Genomic DNA, 17,057 nt, shown 5'->3' on the forward strand with positions numbered 1-17,057 from the left:
CCTTTTGCACTTTCTCTTCCTAGGGACTTCCTCAGTGGGGTGGTCCGGTGAAGTATCAAAAGAGATTAAGATACCCTTCTGGGTGGTCAGGGAAGTTTTGAGCTGGCTGTCCCTGTGGGGTAGGATGTTGAGGATCATGGTGCAAAGTCATCTGAGAAGCGGGAGGGGGAAGGATTCATATAACCTACCAGAGCAGAGAACACTCTCTTCACAACCTCAAAGGCAGCTCTCTTTGGGAAGAAGGAAGCCAACAGAGCCGAGAAAGCAAGTTTCTGGCTAATTGCCTCCCTCTGCTCCAAGAACAATCCACCCGAGGTGGAAGTTGGAGCCAAGCTATCCAGTGCTTAAGCTCCAAGAGGAAGAGATGGCTTCAAAAACCTCAGAGTTGACTCGGTCTTCCCAGATCCAAAAGGGATTCTTTGGCTCTAACAGTTATCCAGCTCAGAGGATGTCAGAGCCAATGCACTCACAGCAGTATTCGGATCCGAAGACAATGCTCTCTTTGGATTCAAACCTGAAGGACCCGGAATGCTCAGATCTGAGGATTCTAAAACCACAAGTTGGATTAGAGAAGGAGCTGTAATGGGTGGAGTAGTAGGTGATCGCACATCCTGACCCAAAGGGGTAGGAATCATGAGAACAACTCTCTGAAATTGCTCCGTGAAGAATTTCCTCATTCTCCTCCACATCTACTTCAGTGAGACTCCTGGATGAATGAGAAAATACCAGGGAAGGTGATTTGGAGTGCCACTCTGAAAAGGGAGAGGGCACTTTGGATGGGACTGGATCCAGGCTTGGAAAGTAACTTTTCCTTGATAAAGGTTTTGGATCCCAGGGTGTAGGATCCAACACAGACTTAACCGGATCCAATGAAGGTTGGACCTTAAGTAATTTTGGATCCAGCTTTTCTTTTTTTCTTCCTAGCCTCTGATGAAGAAAGAGCAGAGCTCTTGGTAGGGTCTCTAGATTTGTGTTTGGGGGATTGAACCCCAGCAATGGCTTCAGAAAAATGAATGACAGTAATCCTTTTAAAATCAACTTATTCGACCTGTCTGCTACAGCTCGAGGGTTGAAGCCATGACAATCCTGATTTAAGTGATCCAGACCCAAGCAATATACGCAGTGATTGTGGGTATTTGAATAAGGCAATTTATGCCCACACTTTTCACAGTTCTTAAATCTTGTCAGACCTTTTTCAGTCATTTTGTAAAGAAAAAGTTTTTGTAACAAGGACAAACAACCTTTTTTTAAGCAGAAAGAAGAGAAAAGGTAAAATACCAACAATGGTATTAAAGAACTACAAAACATATGTAAACAGAAACAAAAAATACCAACTATGGTAATTAAAGAATAACACAATAAGTGTAAAAGGGTAAAGGAAAGGGAAGGAAAGTTCGGCGTACCAATGATGGAATGTAAGGAAAAGGACAGTAGAAATGATGTAGAATTAAAATGAAAGATTAAAGAAATAGTCATTTATAAGACGTTTCCAGAAAGAAAATATGTAAAAACAGACACTACCGACTGTAGACTCTAGACTCCAGAGCTGAAAGTGACCACATCTAGATGCTAAAGCGGTAAATGGGATCTGAGAGAATTTAGGGGTGGTGCATTACAGGCAGGGGAGGATCTCGAGAGTTTGTTGGAGGCTATGAGCTGGTATAACGGCCGAATCGGATCCAAGGATTGGATCCGATCACATTAGTTAAGGAATGAATGAAAATTGACAACATGAGATCTGAATTTTTATTGAATTGCTGCTTAATTTCTTTTTTTTTTTTTTTTTTTTTTTTTTTACTGTTTTTGACTGCTTCATTCTCTGCACTTGATTTGCACTGTTCTGATACCTAGATAGCACAGCCTAGATTGAGACCTGCTGAATCTAGCCTGTTAATGATACACTTTAGCACTAGACCAGCCATCTTACATTAAGAAATTCTCCCCTGCACTCTTGTAGCAGAAGAGCATGGATACAGGCCTTGTGTGAGCTGCGGATTGCTGGAGGAAGGTTCATTGCGTGCTTTTCTACTGGCAGAGTTGCTTAAAAGTGTTTTCATTTTGCAAGTATTTAAGCCTTGCTTTTGCGTGTTGCAGCGTACCATGCAACAGGGGTTAGTAGTGCCCTGTATAGATGCAAACACCTTGAAACTCAATTTTTTCTAGACATCTGTCAGTGTAAACCTCCCAAGCTTCCCTACTGCACTATGGGCAACTCTGTTGCACAATAAGCAATGCTGTCACACTTATCATCCAAAGCCTTCAATGGAACAAGCACCTTTGTTAGTCCTACTGCAAAAACTGGTCAAACTAGTCCACTCCTTTCCCCTAATAGTACATACGGTAAAAACCTGCTATAATGGATGGGCAGTTTCCCCATCATTTCACCGGCTGCCTGATTGACAATGGCATCTTGAGGCAATGTAGTAATTTATACTGACAACACTTACTCCTAAAACAAATACCCTATGTGAGAGATGTAATTACACTATGAAAGTGGAATCAATTCTCTCAAGTAACAACAAACTGGACATCAAACAGGTTGTCAGTGCGCACAGACTTCACCTTTCACACAAAATCAGGTTGTGACACATAAACCCACGTATGTGGAGGCACTTGGTAGACTTGAGACATACCTCGCTGGACTATATGAAGAGAGACACGACTATACTCTCAGATTATATGTACCAGGCAGGTATGACCCTAGCCCTAAGCAGCATTCTACCTTCACCTAGGATGATGCCACAATACAAACAAAAAATGATCAGCTTCAAGCAACTGGCTTAGCTTGTGGTATCAGTCCAGGGGAATCCAGTATCTGTCAGCCTGGGAAGACATGGTTGACAGGCCACTCTGCTTTGCCAGAGATGGTCTGCACCTGCCTCCTCTAGGCTTTTAGATACTGGCAAAGGTGCTTACCTCTCCCACAGTGTCTTTTTTAGGCAATGTCAAAACAACACTTCTTATGTAACAAAATCCACTCGAGACAAACTCAAAGGTTCTGCTGCTTAATGCTAGGAGTCTAAACATGAAACTGCACTCCCTGGAAGCACTTCTCACCTTGGAAGGTGCTAATGACTGTGCAGTCACTGAGATATGTTTTAAGGCTGTGGAGAGCACCCTGGCTGTGCAAGACTGTCACAGTGGAGGCTGTTCAGTACAGCAACCTGTGATAGCTATGCATACTAATTCTGAGATTGCTTTACTATGGAGTAAGGGGAATATATCAAGAAACTGCTAAGATTTAGTATGAATTGTTTTGACTGTACTGCTCATAGTTATGCTATGCAGAATAAATAAAGGAAATAAAGAACGGCACAATTAAAATAAGCTTTTTGAAGTAAACACAGAGTCTTGCCTAACCATCCCCACCCAAACACACATAAAAGTGTAGTAACCTTATTGTTTCACAGTGATTGGGGACTGAAAGCGTTGACGGAACTGAATATTGTTAATTGTGTTCATCAGAGGGAATGAAAACAGGGCTGCCTAAAGTAAACTGAAACCAGGAGTAGGATTGATAACGACGAATGGGAGATATCAGGACAAGTTTCTATTGGTCAAATTTTAGATTCTGGGATTGTCCCTTAAAATAATAAATACTACTTATCAGCTCCTCCAACAGATAAGCTAAACTTAATCCCTTTTCAGTCGGAAAAAAGAAAAAAAAATCTCTTTTAAACTTAACGTAACCAATAACTTTTAAAACTTTAAGAAAAACAAATTAAAAGAAGTACAAAGTTTAAGCTAAAATAAACTATACAATACAGCAAAATAACAGAAGTAATGTAAATGTGCAAACGTTACAATAATTCTAAAACAGTGGCAGAATTTTAATGAAAACTATTGACCATACATTTGTCTTCTGTAAATACTAAATTACTTCACAGTATCTTCAACATTCCATAAATCTGCTGCATAAATACTTATTCATTAAGTACTTACACTAGGATTGAAAAAAGATTTTGTGTTCTCCTCATATTGTTTATCCAATTTCTTGTCCTAGAAGTAAAAAGCAAACATAAATTAAAAAGAAGAAAATGCTAACATTAAAACACTATCATAACTCATTTTACTGTTTCATGTATTTGTTTCATTTTTCTGACCAGTTACCTACCAATACATCATCACTATCTTTTTTCACAACTGTCTTAGAAGGGAAAGGTTGCTCTACATTTCACATTACATATTGCAAACAATTACAGGAAGATGTTACAGTTGTCAGGGATAAGCAAGGAATAATGTAAGACTACTTGATGCAAAATACTTAGGTGAAGAAAACGAAATACTGACAATACATTAACACAACAGTATCACAATACTGACAACAGAAGAGCATAAAAGAATATAATTTCACTTCATTTTTTGCACTCTAATTTTATGTTAGACATAGAGAAATCCATACCAAAGTTAATCAGTAGACACAAAGTGCAGAGATATGCATACATTTAAATTATTTTCAGCAGTTCATGTCACTCCACAACTTTTAGCAGATTGGTACATTTTCAGTACGTGAATTCTGAGAAACTACTTAAAATGAAACCTGCTATGCCTATTCTGTACTTCAGGAAGAAAATATTCTGGACCCAAGGGACAACTGTAGCAGATACTTCATTACATGGTACAATTTGTAATCTGCATTCATTTAGCAAGAGCTTATTTAGTCAACAAAGCTCTCACTGGCTTTGTGGCCCACATGGATAAAATCCTGACTGTAAAAATAGACCAGAATACGAGTAACGCCTCAGGTACTGGAAAAAGTCAGGCTGAAAAGGACTGGAAATGAGTAGCCCTTCAGCTTGCCCATCTGGGGGAGAGTGGTAGTTCCTGGGTGGTCAACTGTTCCTAAGCAAGCACAGACTAGCGTGAAAATAAAGGCTTTTATATGAAGGATGTGAACTTAACACTCCTAAACCACTGATAATAGCCTTTGCGGCATGACTGTGGGATCGCATGTGCATCTAGGGAGGGTATAGGAGGTCCCCACAGTGACATGAGTGGTCATGTCAGCCACCAGAGGGAAGTGTTAGGGCTGCATAGTTAATGTCCAAGACTATAACAACTGGCCTAGGAACAATTAAGGTCTGTCATTAAATCCAGACAGCCTCAGTCAGTGGGGGAGGAGCCAGACCCACAGCTGATGGGCACAAACATCTCCATGATTGCCTAGATAATGGCTCCCTCCATTTATCTCTCACTTAGAGGTGTGGAGGGAGGCCCTAAATTTAGAACAAATGGGCTCAAGACCTAAGCAAAGAGGGCTTTTATGGCTGCCAGACACAGAGTGAGTAAGCAAACGGAGAAAAAAATTAGCAAAGGCTTTTGGCAGGTGCATGGAATACACCTTAAAGACTCATGATGCCTTTAACTGCTATCATAAAAGCTTGTGCGTAGCTTAAAAAATTCAAAAAGTTTGCTGTTGCAGTTTGGGGATTTTAATTTATTTACTGTCACTCAGTGATGGGTATATCTCAGAAGGTTAATGCAGACGTCAGGTCAAATATGCAGTCTATGCAGATGAGTACATTTTAAAAAAGGTAGGATTGCCACTGTGGACTTGCTTTAGAAAGTAAAGCATTGCGGAATGCCACACAGCCAGCATAACAAAGAATGTTCAAACTGATGGGCCCAAGGTGGGAACTTACAACTGTTAAGTTTTCACCTTGGCGCAATCAGTAGGGCATTCATTTGTTGTGTTAAATGAGCAATTTACTTCCTGCTTTCAGTAGGACCAGGGTAGATTATCCTTTTGATATGATGGGTGTGCAGCATTCCTCGGCACAACCGTTAAGTCTATCTGATTTCTTGGTTACATCGGTTTCAGCAGCCAGAATTGAACATCAACATTTCCGACTACACCACAACTACAAACAAGTGCTAACATGGCTCAAAAATGGGGTGAAATTCTGAGGTTCAGAATATCAGCATTCAAGGTTTTGAGAAGGTGCAGTTTGGAGTTCTCATAAGTGGTTTTGATGTTGTGACCATCAAAACGTTGAAGGTAAACCGTTTGATTCAGAAACTACTTTAGGTAAAAAGGGTGGGTTAGTTTGCAAGAACACCATGTCCTTATGAAAAATCAAGTAAGGAGGTTTTGAGGAAAGAGCCTGACGTTCAGATTCTCATCTAGCTACTGTAAAAGCAACAAGAAAAATGGTTTTCCCAAGATACAAATTTAAGAAATGTTTGACTGAAGGTTCAAAGGGAGACTGTGTTAAGGTTTGAAGCATAACATTTAAATCTCAAGGAGCAGCAGGATATTTTAACAGAGGCCTAAGTGAAAAAGCTCCCTTAAGAAAGGCCTTGCATAGTTTAGAAGAGGCCACGGTAGAGTTATTTTCACCCATGTGAAAATTAGAAATGGAAGCCACGTGAATTTCAGTTGTTGAGAAACAGGCTCCTTCATTGAAGATTGAAGCTAAAAAAACTCATGGATCGAAGTTACAGGTGTTGAAAAAGGGTCCAGATATTTGCAAATGGCCCAAAAGACAAATCCTTTCCATTTACTCTTGTAAGTCTTCCTAGTACAAGCCTTATGGGAAGATAAAATCTGACAAGACTGTGGAGAACAGCCTGGATTGTCTAGCAATCAGTGGGATTTGCAAACCATGCAGTCAGTTTGAGACCTGTTATGTCCAGATGAGTCATGCCTGTCGAGTGAGACAGGAGGTGTGGAGTTGGATCCAGAATCCAGGGTGGATGTTGAAGGTGAGGCCTGAGGAATGACAAATTAAATCTGACAATGCTAAAAAAGTGCAATGAGGATAACTCTGCTCTTCAATCAAACTGCTTTCAGAAGAAACTTGGTAATTAGTGGCAAGGGTGGGAGGGTATAAAGGAGACCGGAGGGCCAGCTGTGAACTAGAACATCTCTTGGTGACTCCTTCAACAGACACATCAGGGCAAAGAACCTGCTGAACTTGTTATTGAGGGAAGAAGCAGACTGCAGCATGTTTGGCCACACTGACAGAAAACTCTCCGAAACAGAAGGTGGGATCATATTAGCGAAGGAGAAACTAGAGAGGAGGTGGACAGGTGTCAGCTTGCGTGCTCAGTTGCAGCCAGGAGAACCATCATCTAGAGAACCCTCACCTGTATCTGTGCTCTGAGGAACTTCCTCATCATTCTGTCGACATCTGCTTCCGAAAGACTTCTAGAGGATCTAAGGGTGGACGTAGTGGAAGGCAGCCTAGAGTGTCTCTGAAGTGACCCCTCAAGGAAAGGAGAAGGAAACCTAGATGTAACCTGATCTGACAGAAGTGGCAGAGACTGGATCCAAGAGGATTTTGACTTTGAACGGTTAGATCACACTTCTTATGAACTTTAGCCGGGGGCCCCTCTAAAGGAACTGACAATGAAGCTGAAGAGCAATCAGGAGACCATTTTTGTGACTCTTTTTCCTTAGGTAAAGTATCAGGTTTACTTTTGTCCAGCTTTTTTGAAGGTGTTTGAGCACCAGCACAAGTAGAAGGAGAAGGCAAAAGACCTCGCAAAACTAACTTATTCCTGTGATCTGTAAAAGCTCTTGTGTTAAAAACGGAGAAAATAGCACAGTCTACTACAAAGTGTGCAGGACCGAGCCAGTACATGCATTCCCTGTGGGCATCTGAGTTTGGAAGCTTGTGCCCGCAGGAAATGCATTTTTTGAACCCAGAGGGCTGTCTGACATCTCAGCAAAAACACTCCAAAGACAGCCAGGTGTAACGAAGCAACAACTTCACAGAGACTAGACCTACTAACCTATTCTAAAAGGATATAAATAATTTTTTTTTTAAACAGGAAAGAAAGAAAGACAGGTAAGAAGGAAAAGATGAAAAACTACCAACTATAGTAGGAGGAGTACTCAGAAAAGTACAGAGAGATACCAACAATGGTACCGATAGAAGTACCAAAAAATTGGCAGAAATGGTAGCCAAGATCAAAAAATAACTAATAGCTTACAGATTATGGGGATAAGAAAAGAACAGGCAAAAAGGAAGTATAAACTAACTCAAGAACTGTGAGGAAGAAGATTAAAATCCTAAAACTCTTATGAGCTAAGGAATCCGGGTCTGATACCTAATGGTGACAAAGGAGACCTGAGGTATTTTAGGTTGGTGGGACATTATGGGTAAAGGAAGGAGCTTGAGAGTTTTAGGATACGATCATCTAGTGGAAGTGGCAGGGTTGGATCAGAGTGTCAGATCCGAACCCACTAGTTGAGGAATGAATGGAAAGGACGACATCAGATCTAAGAGTTAAAGATTTCTTTTACTTCACAAAATGTATGTTAATTAACATTCTTTTATTTTGCCAATGTTTCAAGTTAATAGCACTAATATTTAAAAATGCCCCGATTGTCATCGACTTTTATCTGGATTTGCACTAGATTATGTGGAAATTTGTTCCTTATTCATAGGTGTTTACTAGGGTCTATATCACTTCGACGAAACGGCAGAAGTTTGAACTTCTAACCTTGAAGTGCAAATCCATTGAAGGCTTAGAACAGCGACTTTTTTCCCAGAGAAATAAATTGCTGTTCCAAGAAACACACACACAATACAAGCACACCAAAAAAACAGCAATCCACACACATACACTTAAAATCCTACATCTAACCCTACACTAAACTGTACATACACTACTATCTATCCACTTACCTTAACCCAAACCCTAACCCTAAGATCCGTCACTATCGCACACTCACCTGACCCGCACCCTAACCCTAACTCACCTATCCCTAAAGTCTGTCACTATTGCACACCGACCTCACCTGCGCCCTAACCCTAACTCACCTATCCCACCCTAACCCTAAAATCTGTCACTATCACACACCCACCTCACCCACGCCCTAACCTTAACGTCCGCACACTTACCTGAACCCAACCCGTAACTTTCCACCTCAGTGCTGAAAATAGCAAAGCCGCAGAAACGACCAACCAAATTCTTTCCCTGGGAAAGAATTCAGTGTGTCGTGGCTTCGCGATAATCAGTTTTCAAACTTCACAGTTCGAACATATGGTATTCGAACTGCTGAAGTTTCGACGAACTGATAGGAACCCGTTTACTAGGCTAACAATCACAAGGGCCTTTTTAAGCCTAGCCATGCACATCCCAAATATCTGACAAGTTCTGATACCCTTGATAAGTGTAAGCAGAGGCTTGGGAGATGAAACATTTACAAGCTAGGGTCTGGGAGATGAACCACTTAAGGCTGCCAGTGTCCATTAGAGACACAAGTGCCAAACCAGGGTGAATTTCCTGTGCCCCAACCAGTTGTCCAGGCTGCACTTGAATTGGGTAAGGGAGGAACTCTGCTTCATGTGGATGGGGAGCCTATTCCAGAGACAGGGTAATCTCTGGCATACACACCTGTCTCTCCAGCAGGTCAAATTTATATCACAGGCAAGGGTTTAAGTCTTTAGAACGGGTAATTATTCATAGGTTGGTACTAGGCTATCAGCCATAGGGCCTATACAAGCCTAGACATAACAATTCCCTGGCTATTTCTTCCCACATTATTTACTTTCCTGGACCCCTGTGCAGCAGGGCGACTGACGTGATCCCTGGAGTGAATTTCCTTTCTCCCATCCAATCGTCAAGGTTCCTCTTGAAGAGGTCCAAAGAGGCACTCTGCTTGACATGTATGGGCAATCTATTCTAGAGTCTAGGGAGTCTCTGGGTCAGGAACCTATCCCTCCAGCATGTTTTGTTTATTGTGATGACAAGGTTTAGATCCCTGGAGCGTGTAGCTCTGAGGGATTGGGATTTCTTTAAGTGTAGCATGTCCAACAGCTCTGGGTTTGACATGGCCTTGTATGTTAAGCAGAGATCGCCTCTGAGTAGACGATATGCGACAGAGTATAGCTGGAGTTTTTTAAGGCGGTCAGCGTTGGGCATCTGCTTTAGGCCTGTGATTCTTTTAGTGAGGTATTTCTGAGGCCTTTCCAGTTGTTGCAGATGTCTTGAGAGGTACATACCAAATGGGGCGTTGTATTCTATAATGGGTCTAATGAGGGATGAGTACAGTGGGACAATGACCTCCTTTTTTTTTTGGATGAAAAGCCCTTCGTGATGAGGTGTGCCACATAGAAGGATTTCCTGACTGTTGTGGCGATGTGGTTATCGAAGGTGAGACCACTGTCCACCTGTGTCCCTAAGTCTCTTATCACACTTTCTGTGTTTAGTGTACTGCCACCTATATGGTAATTCATGGATACATGTTTTTTCCCAAAGGGGATAACAATACATTTCTTGGCATTCAGCTTGAGCCCATGGCTCTGGCACCAAGCATCTGTTTCTGTAAACATGACACTTAGGTGAGGTGCCAGTTCATATTGTAGTTCATGTAGTACACAGCCCGGGATGTCATCTGGTCCCATGGATGCTGTATTCTTGGCTTTAGAGAGTGCGTTTTGTACCTGTGTGGCCGTTATTACTGGAATTTGGCAATCTTCCGGTATTGAGATGGGCCATTTAGGGGGTGAAGTTGGCACTGAATCGATCTGCCAGGATATTGGCAATATCCTTTGGATCAGTATATTTAATGCCATTCTGTTTTAGCTCAGAGCAGATCTGAGCATTGCCATTTAGATTCTTGACATAGTTATAGAATGCTTTGTGGTTGTCTTTGGAATCTTTGGCAATTTTATTTTCGTAACTAGCTTTGGAGGATTTTATGAGGCATCTCAGTTTCTTACTGAGGCTAGTAAGGAGTTTTTGCATCCTGGGATTTTCCTCTTTTTTGCAAAAGTTTCTTCCTTTTGTTGTAAAGTTTGTTTATGGCAGGGGACCACCAGATTGGCTTCCTTTTTGGATGAGAGCATTTTGGTTCTATTTGGGATGGCACGATTCATGCATGAGTGGATGTGCTCGTACAGTAACTTAGTGTAGAATTCAGCAGTTGAACTTTCAGTTCCGTCTGCATGGGTGTCATGAAGTTTGTCACTTCTGACTTGAGTAGCATGAAGTTGGCTTTGGAGAAGTTTTTTATGGTGGTTTCTTTACTGGGGAGTGGGGGTGGGATGTGGATGTTAAGGGTGATTAGCTTATGGTCAGACCTGACTAACGAGGGGGTGACCATAGGTGTGGAGCATTGATTTCCCATGTTGGTAATGACCAGGTCTAGGATATTGGAGCCCCTGGTGGGACTATGGATTAGTTGATCCAGGGCGTTGGAATTTATGAATTCCAAGAACCGTTGAGCAAAGGTGTTGGGACATGAGTAGTTTTCCCAGTTAATGGCAGGGTAGTTAAAATCACCCAGTATTAGGGTGTTTGGTTCTATCTTAATATTTTCCAGTATGTTTAGAAAGGTGTAGTGAGAATCTTGGGGTATGGTGGGTGATCTGTAGCAAGCAATTGTTCTTTTTATGAATGAAGAAAATTTAATATGTTGTGTAAATGCATTTCTAAACATGTAAAATTGATTTATGTAAGTACTATACGTTAAGTTGTAATGGCTTATCTAGAATGTAAACAGTAGAGCTTTTCTTTCTGTGCCATTGCTGAGAGTGTGTTTCTTTTACAAATCAGTCAGACATTTCCAGAAAACAAAATGGAAATACATACAAAATAAATAAGATACAATGGCAAAACAGATTCATATTTGCTGATGAAAATTTTGTCCCTTCAACCTGTTACATGAGGAACCATTTGTTGTCAGAAGGAACAGAAGGGCAAATAAAGTTGGATCTTTCAAGGCTTGGAAGGTCAGACAGAGATCTCTGGGAAGGAGTCTAAGAAACTGAGAACAGAGACACCTACCAGTCTGTGTTAATTTTTGTGGCCACTGACATTTTACTTAGGAACCTCTGAAGTCTCTCAAGTTGAATTATTTATTTACACAAATACGTGCAAAAAGGAGCATTATATTCAATAATAGGTCTGATAAGATACGAGTAAAGGGAAATTAGGGCTTCTTTGTATCTAAGGAAATGCATTTAGACTTGAGATACGAAGGACTTCTGTCTGGCTTAATTACTGCAGTGACATGATGTTCAAAAGATAAGGAGCTATCAGCAAGAGTGCCTACATCTCTTACAACAGTGTCCACTGGATTGGTGTGTGGTACTGCCATCTATATGGCATGGGAAATATTTGCTTAACAAAATTAACCACACTGCATTTTTTTTTATTAATTTGAGACCATTAGCTTTGCACCAGTTGTTAACATTGTCTAAGCCACACTAGAGCAATTATGAGTTAACGAAGATTGAATGACAACTGCCAGTTTACAATTACCTTCAAACTTAGATAACTATAAGCAAGGAATGCTGTCAATAATGTCTGCATAGGGAATGGTATCAAAAGTCTTGATCAGGTCTAGATATGCTGTATATACTGCAGAACTACTATCCACTTTTTTGGTGACTTTTTCAAAGAATTTAATAATGTTAGAGAGGCAGGCCCTTCCTTTGATAAAGCCAAACTTATGAGAGCCCAGGATTAACAGATTTTCAAAGTCTAGATTAATGAGGTCCGAGATATGTCCCACAGCTTTACATGTCAGGCTACCGGAACTATAATTATCAAGGTCAGGTTTTGAGCCACACTTGTGCAATGGCATTAATATGGCTGCTTTATAGACATCAGACATATAACCAGTGGAAGGGCTTAGATTACAGAGGTTATGTAGGAATTCAGATAAACCATATTTGGCACTAACAATCAGGCAACCTCATATTTTATCTCAGCTCATCCTTAGCTTTTGAGATGGCTGCCAGGTCTAGTTCCATAGTAATTAAAAGGAGTAGCTGAAACTGGGGAATCTGGAACAGCAATAACCATGGATGGGGTAAAATATGCACTATATTTGTCAGGTATAATATTGCTGGACAACAATTCAAATAATGCATATTTATGCAAAATCTGTTCACAGGTTAGGTTTGTAGGTTCGTACTAGACTCAGCCTTGTGGGTCATTTTAAGCCTAGCCAATTTCCCTTTTAAAGGTGAGAATCAACCATTATACTTTGTGGCTGTAAGGTAAACACCTTAACCATTATGACATTGCTCTGTTACCTTGTTAAATGAATTACAGTAATATTTAAAACAAATTCTCTCTCCATTATTTTTGGTTTTGTCTAGTCATCTAGGACAAAATTGTTAAAGGCTATGACACAGAAAGTACAGTTGTCTAAGTAAAGTTACCATAACAGTAGATGTTCTAATAGATCACTGTTGTAGTTACCCAAGATATATGGGTCCTATACCTCATGACAGATCAGCATTTCAAACTTTAAGGGTGCCTTCTACGTGCTCCAACAGTCAGGAGTTCAAAAAAAAGATGGGAGTGCAAAAAGCTTCACAGCATTTTTTGCCTAGGAAGAAAGGAAAGAGCCCTGAAAGAATAATGCTAGGAAACAAACAAAGCAGCAAACTTAACTATACACAAAAGTGTACATGCATTTACACCCTGGCAAACAAAAAAGAAAACAACTGAAATAAGGGAGCTGGACAACTGAAATAAGGGAGCTGGACGAAGGGGCAGCTACTGTAACAGTGATCTAGTAGAATATCTACCGTTATGTGACATTTACTTACACAATTGTAGGCTGTACAACATATACACCACTGCTGCAGTACTCTAAGCTAAATGGGTAGATTACCATAGTTTAGAAAACTAAAAAGGAGGAGGCTAAAAAGCAGGATTCCAGGATCCCCTGGAGAATGGTTCTAGTGAAGCTTGTTCTCGACCTTGAAAAGGAATGCAGTTTGTAGTGCTTTGCAAAAGTATACCAAGTTGCTATCTCTACAATACTTTGAGTCCAATTCTTTCCAGAAACCAAAGCCATTGTAAAATGTGCCTTAACATTGGCCTGGGAATGGCTTACTATGCTGAGTATAACAAAACAATAGTATGAAACAAACACCTGGAACTAGTCTGCTTTGACACCAGTTGTCCTAACCTCTTAACTTCATATGAAACAAACAGAACAGCTTTCTTGAAGATGCAAATTTTGTCCACTGTGTATCTGACCTATCTGTAGATCCCCAGAATTAGAAGAATCTGTTCTCTCTTACTCCTTAATTCAGGAAAAAAAGACAGGGAGCTGAAAAGCCTGGTCTGAAGTAAACACTGAGATCATTTGGGCATGAAACATAAGGGTTAGTTCTCAAAAATCCTGTCCTTGTGAAAAATGTGGTAAGTCTGATTCACCAAAGGTGCTAGTAAACTAACAGAAGGTAGAAAGGGTTGTCACCAAGCTTAGAGAGCCTACAACAAGGAAGGTAACAAGAGATCCCGTAGAGGTATTAGAAATGTTTCGGAAATTCAATGAAAGTCTGTATAAAGCACACAAATATGGAAATCAAGAAAAGATACAAATGGAAATATTTATGGAAGAATTAAATATGCCAAGGTTTGAGGTAGATGAAGCTCAATCAGTCCTCTTTCTATGTTTGTGTTCCAATTCATTCATAACTTAACTGTGTGGCATTTTGTAGACCTTCAACCTTGTGTAAATTAAACCCTTGTGTGACTATATTAAGTGTATAGCTGAACAGAATCTATAAACTTTATTAAGAGTTATGTTATATTATTGTTTTTACCTTGGAGCTTTTCTCCCCGGGTCTCGGCTGAAAATGGACATGTATCTAGTCGGACTATCCCGGTCAACAAATTTAAAATAAAATAAAATTACTAACTGTTAGGATAGGAAGAGATGAGATATAAATTGTGATGTATAACTAATCTACAGGAAAGTCTCCTGTTTGGAAAGTAGGAGGGAAAAGACTGATAAAGGGGTAAAGGTCTGGAAGGTTTTGTTTAAAGAACAGTTTTGTATCTACCATAAATGTAGATGTTCGAGTGTAAACACTGCTGCAGTCATTACACTTGGGTTATCCTGCCGTCAGGCAGTTCCCCAATCGGCCTGAGTTCCAAAGTCTTGGTCCGGTGTCAGTTGCTGTCGCCTCCTCCCTGACATCAGTGCGACAGGGGTATATAAGATGCAGCCGATGCCATTTTCTTCAGTTTTTCTTGCCCCAGATGTCAGGTGCCCCCAAACAGGTAGGCAATTCAAATTGCTAATAAAACATACATAAGAAAAGCAAACAACAACTTTCAGTTACCAGCAAATACTCCCCATAGGTAATAAGGGTAGAAGGCATAGGTACGTACCAGCAAGTAAGAGGGGGAAGGAGGGAGGGTAACCTGGACTGCAGCAGTGCTTACACTCGAACATCTACATTTATGGTAGGTACAAAACTGTACTATGTTCATCATGTTACGCTGCTGCAGTCATTACACTTGGGTGGAATCCCAAAGCTGAGGTAGGGTGGCTGGTTCTATAAGGCATTAGGGGTGGCTATAAGGCCCTGCAGCACAGCAGTGGCGAAGCCAGCTCTGGATTTGGAGTATAAAGGCAAATGGTAATGCTTGGTGAAGGTATGCACAGAAGTACATGTTGCTGCTTCCAAAATATCCTTGGTAGGTACTTCTCTGAGGTAGGCAGCTGAAGTGGCTGTTGCCCTGGTGGAGTGAGATCTAATGCTGCTAGGTACAGGTTTTCCATGGTGAGTATAGCAGAAACGTATACAATGTCCTATCCATTTTGGGATAGTCTGTTTTGAAATGGCTTTTCCCTGTGCTCCTGCAGCATATGCTACTAATAATTGCTCAGATTTTCTGAAAGCTTTGGTTTTGTCCAAGTAGAAGCGTAACTGCCTGTGAATGTCCAAAGAATGTAGTAGTCTCTCCCCTTTGTTCTGTGGTTTTGGATAGAAAGTTGGCAAGTGAATAGTTTGGTTTAGAGTCACACTTGATACCACCTTTGGCATAAACATAGGGTTAGTTCTTAAAGACACCCTGTCCTGGTGGAAAATGAGGAAAGGTTCCACTGCTATTAGTGCCTGTAATTCTGAAACTCTTTGTGCTGATGTTATTGCCGGTAGCACAGCAGTCTTCCAAGAGATGTATTTTAATTCTGCTGCGTTAGCTGGCTCAAAAGGAGGTAAAGTTAATTTTTCCAAAACAAAGTTGAGGTCCTAAGTTGGGGTAGGTCTTATGTTTTTAGCCCCTCTGAGGTACTGTTTGAGCAAAGGATTAGAACAAATTGGTGGATCCATGTTGTAATGAGCAGAAATGGCTGAGGCGTGGATCTTGATGGATGAAAAGGAGAGGCCCTTGTCCAGCATCTCAGTTAAATATTGAAGTATCTGAGGAATGTTTGGGACAAGAGGGTCAAGGCTGTGTGCCTGGTTCCAGGCACGGAATCTCTTCCATTTATCCGAGTAGGCTTTCCTGGTGCTAGGCCTTCTGGCCTCCAGAATGACATCCATAACAGCTTTGGAGAGAGGCATTGCTTGCTTGACTAAGGAATTTTCCATGCAGCTAGGTTTAAGGTCTTTAGCTGGCTGTGAAGTATCTGATTGTTATGCTGTGTCAGCAGATATGGGATTTGAGGCAAAATCCAGGGTGGTTCTTGTGCTAAGTTCTTTAAGATTGGGTAGCACTGCTGGCGTGGCCAGTCTGGTGCAATCAGGATCATCTTTGGCTCTTCTTGCCTGGCTTTTATGAGTACCTTTGGAAGAAGAGGTAAAGGAGGGAAAGCGTATACTTGCAGGTTTTTCCAGCTGAATGAGAGGGCATCCACTTTCCATGCTTGTGGATGGTAGCTCCTTGTGCAGAATTTCTGTAGCTGGCAGTTCATTGGGGATGCAAACAGATCTATGTCTGGGCTCCACCATTTTTGTGTTATCATTCTGAATATTTGTGGATTCAATTCCCATTTGTGAGGATCCATGATGTTTCTGCTTAGGTCGTCTGCCAGTGTGTTTTTCTCTCCTGGCAGGAATTGTGCTTGCAGATGAACTTGGTAGTCTGAAAGCTATAAGTGCATTTTGTACAGCTAGCATCTCTTTTTGATTGATGTGAAGATGCCTTTGCTCTGTGGGCCACTCTCACTGAAATACATTTTCCTGCCATGTGTGCTCCCCAGGCGTAATCCGATGCATCTGTTGTCAGTGTTTGCCTGGCTGTGGGTTGTGTAAAAGGCTGTCCCTTGTTGAGGTGACAAGCTTGAGCCCACCATCAAAACTCCTGTTGAAGGCAAGGAATTAGTGGTATAACTGTTTCCA

At 41.0% G+C, this 17,057-nt stretch overlaps 1 protein-coding gene across 2 annotated transcripts in view; it reads right to left on the minus strand.

Moving 5' to 3' along the window:
* Nucleotides 1-17,057, minus strand: part of ADAM17 (ADAM metallopeptidase domain 17) — a 2,408,764-nt gene that overhangs the window by 119,994 nt on the left and 2,271,713 nt on the right. For both annotated transcript variants that reach the window (XM_044079174.1, XM_044079166.1), the window contains one exon: nt 3,943-3,999. In XM_044079174.1, the coding sequence (XP_043935109.1) occupies nt 3,943-3,999 (57 nt within the window). The remainder of the gene's footprint in view (nt 1-3,942; nt 4,000-17,057) is intronic.

Source organism: Protopterus annectens, chromosome 1.part1, assembly GCF_019279795.1.
Source record: "Protopterus annectens isolate FY-2018-M chromosome 1.part1, PAN1.0, whole genome shotgun sequence".
Lineage (NCBI taxonomy): Eukaryota > Metazoa > Chordata > Ceratodontiformes > Protopteridae > Protopterus > Protopterus annectens.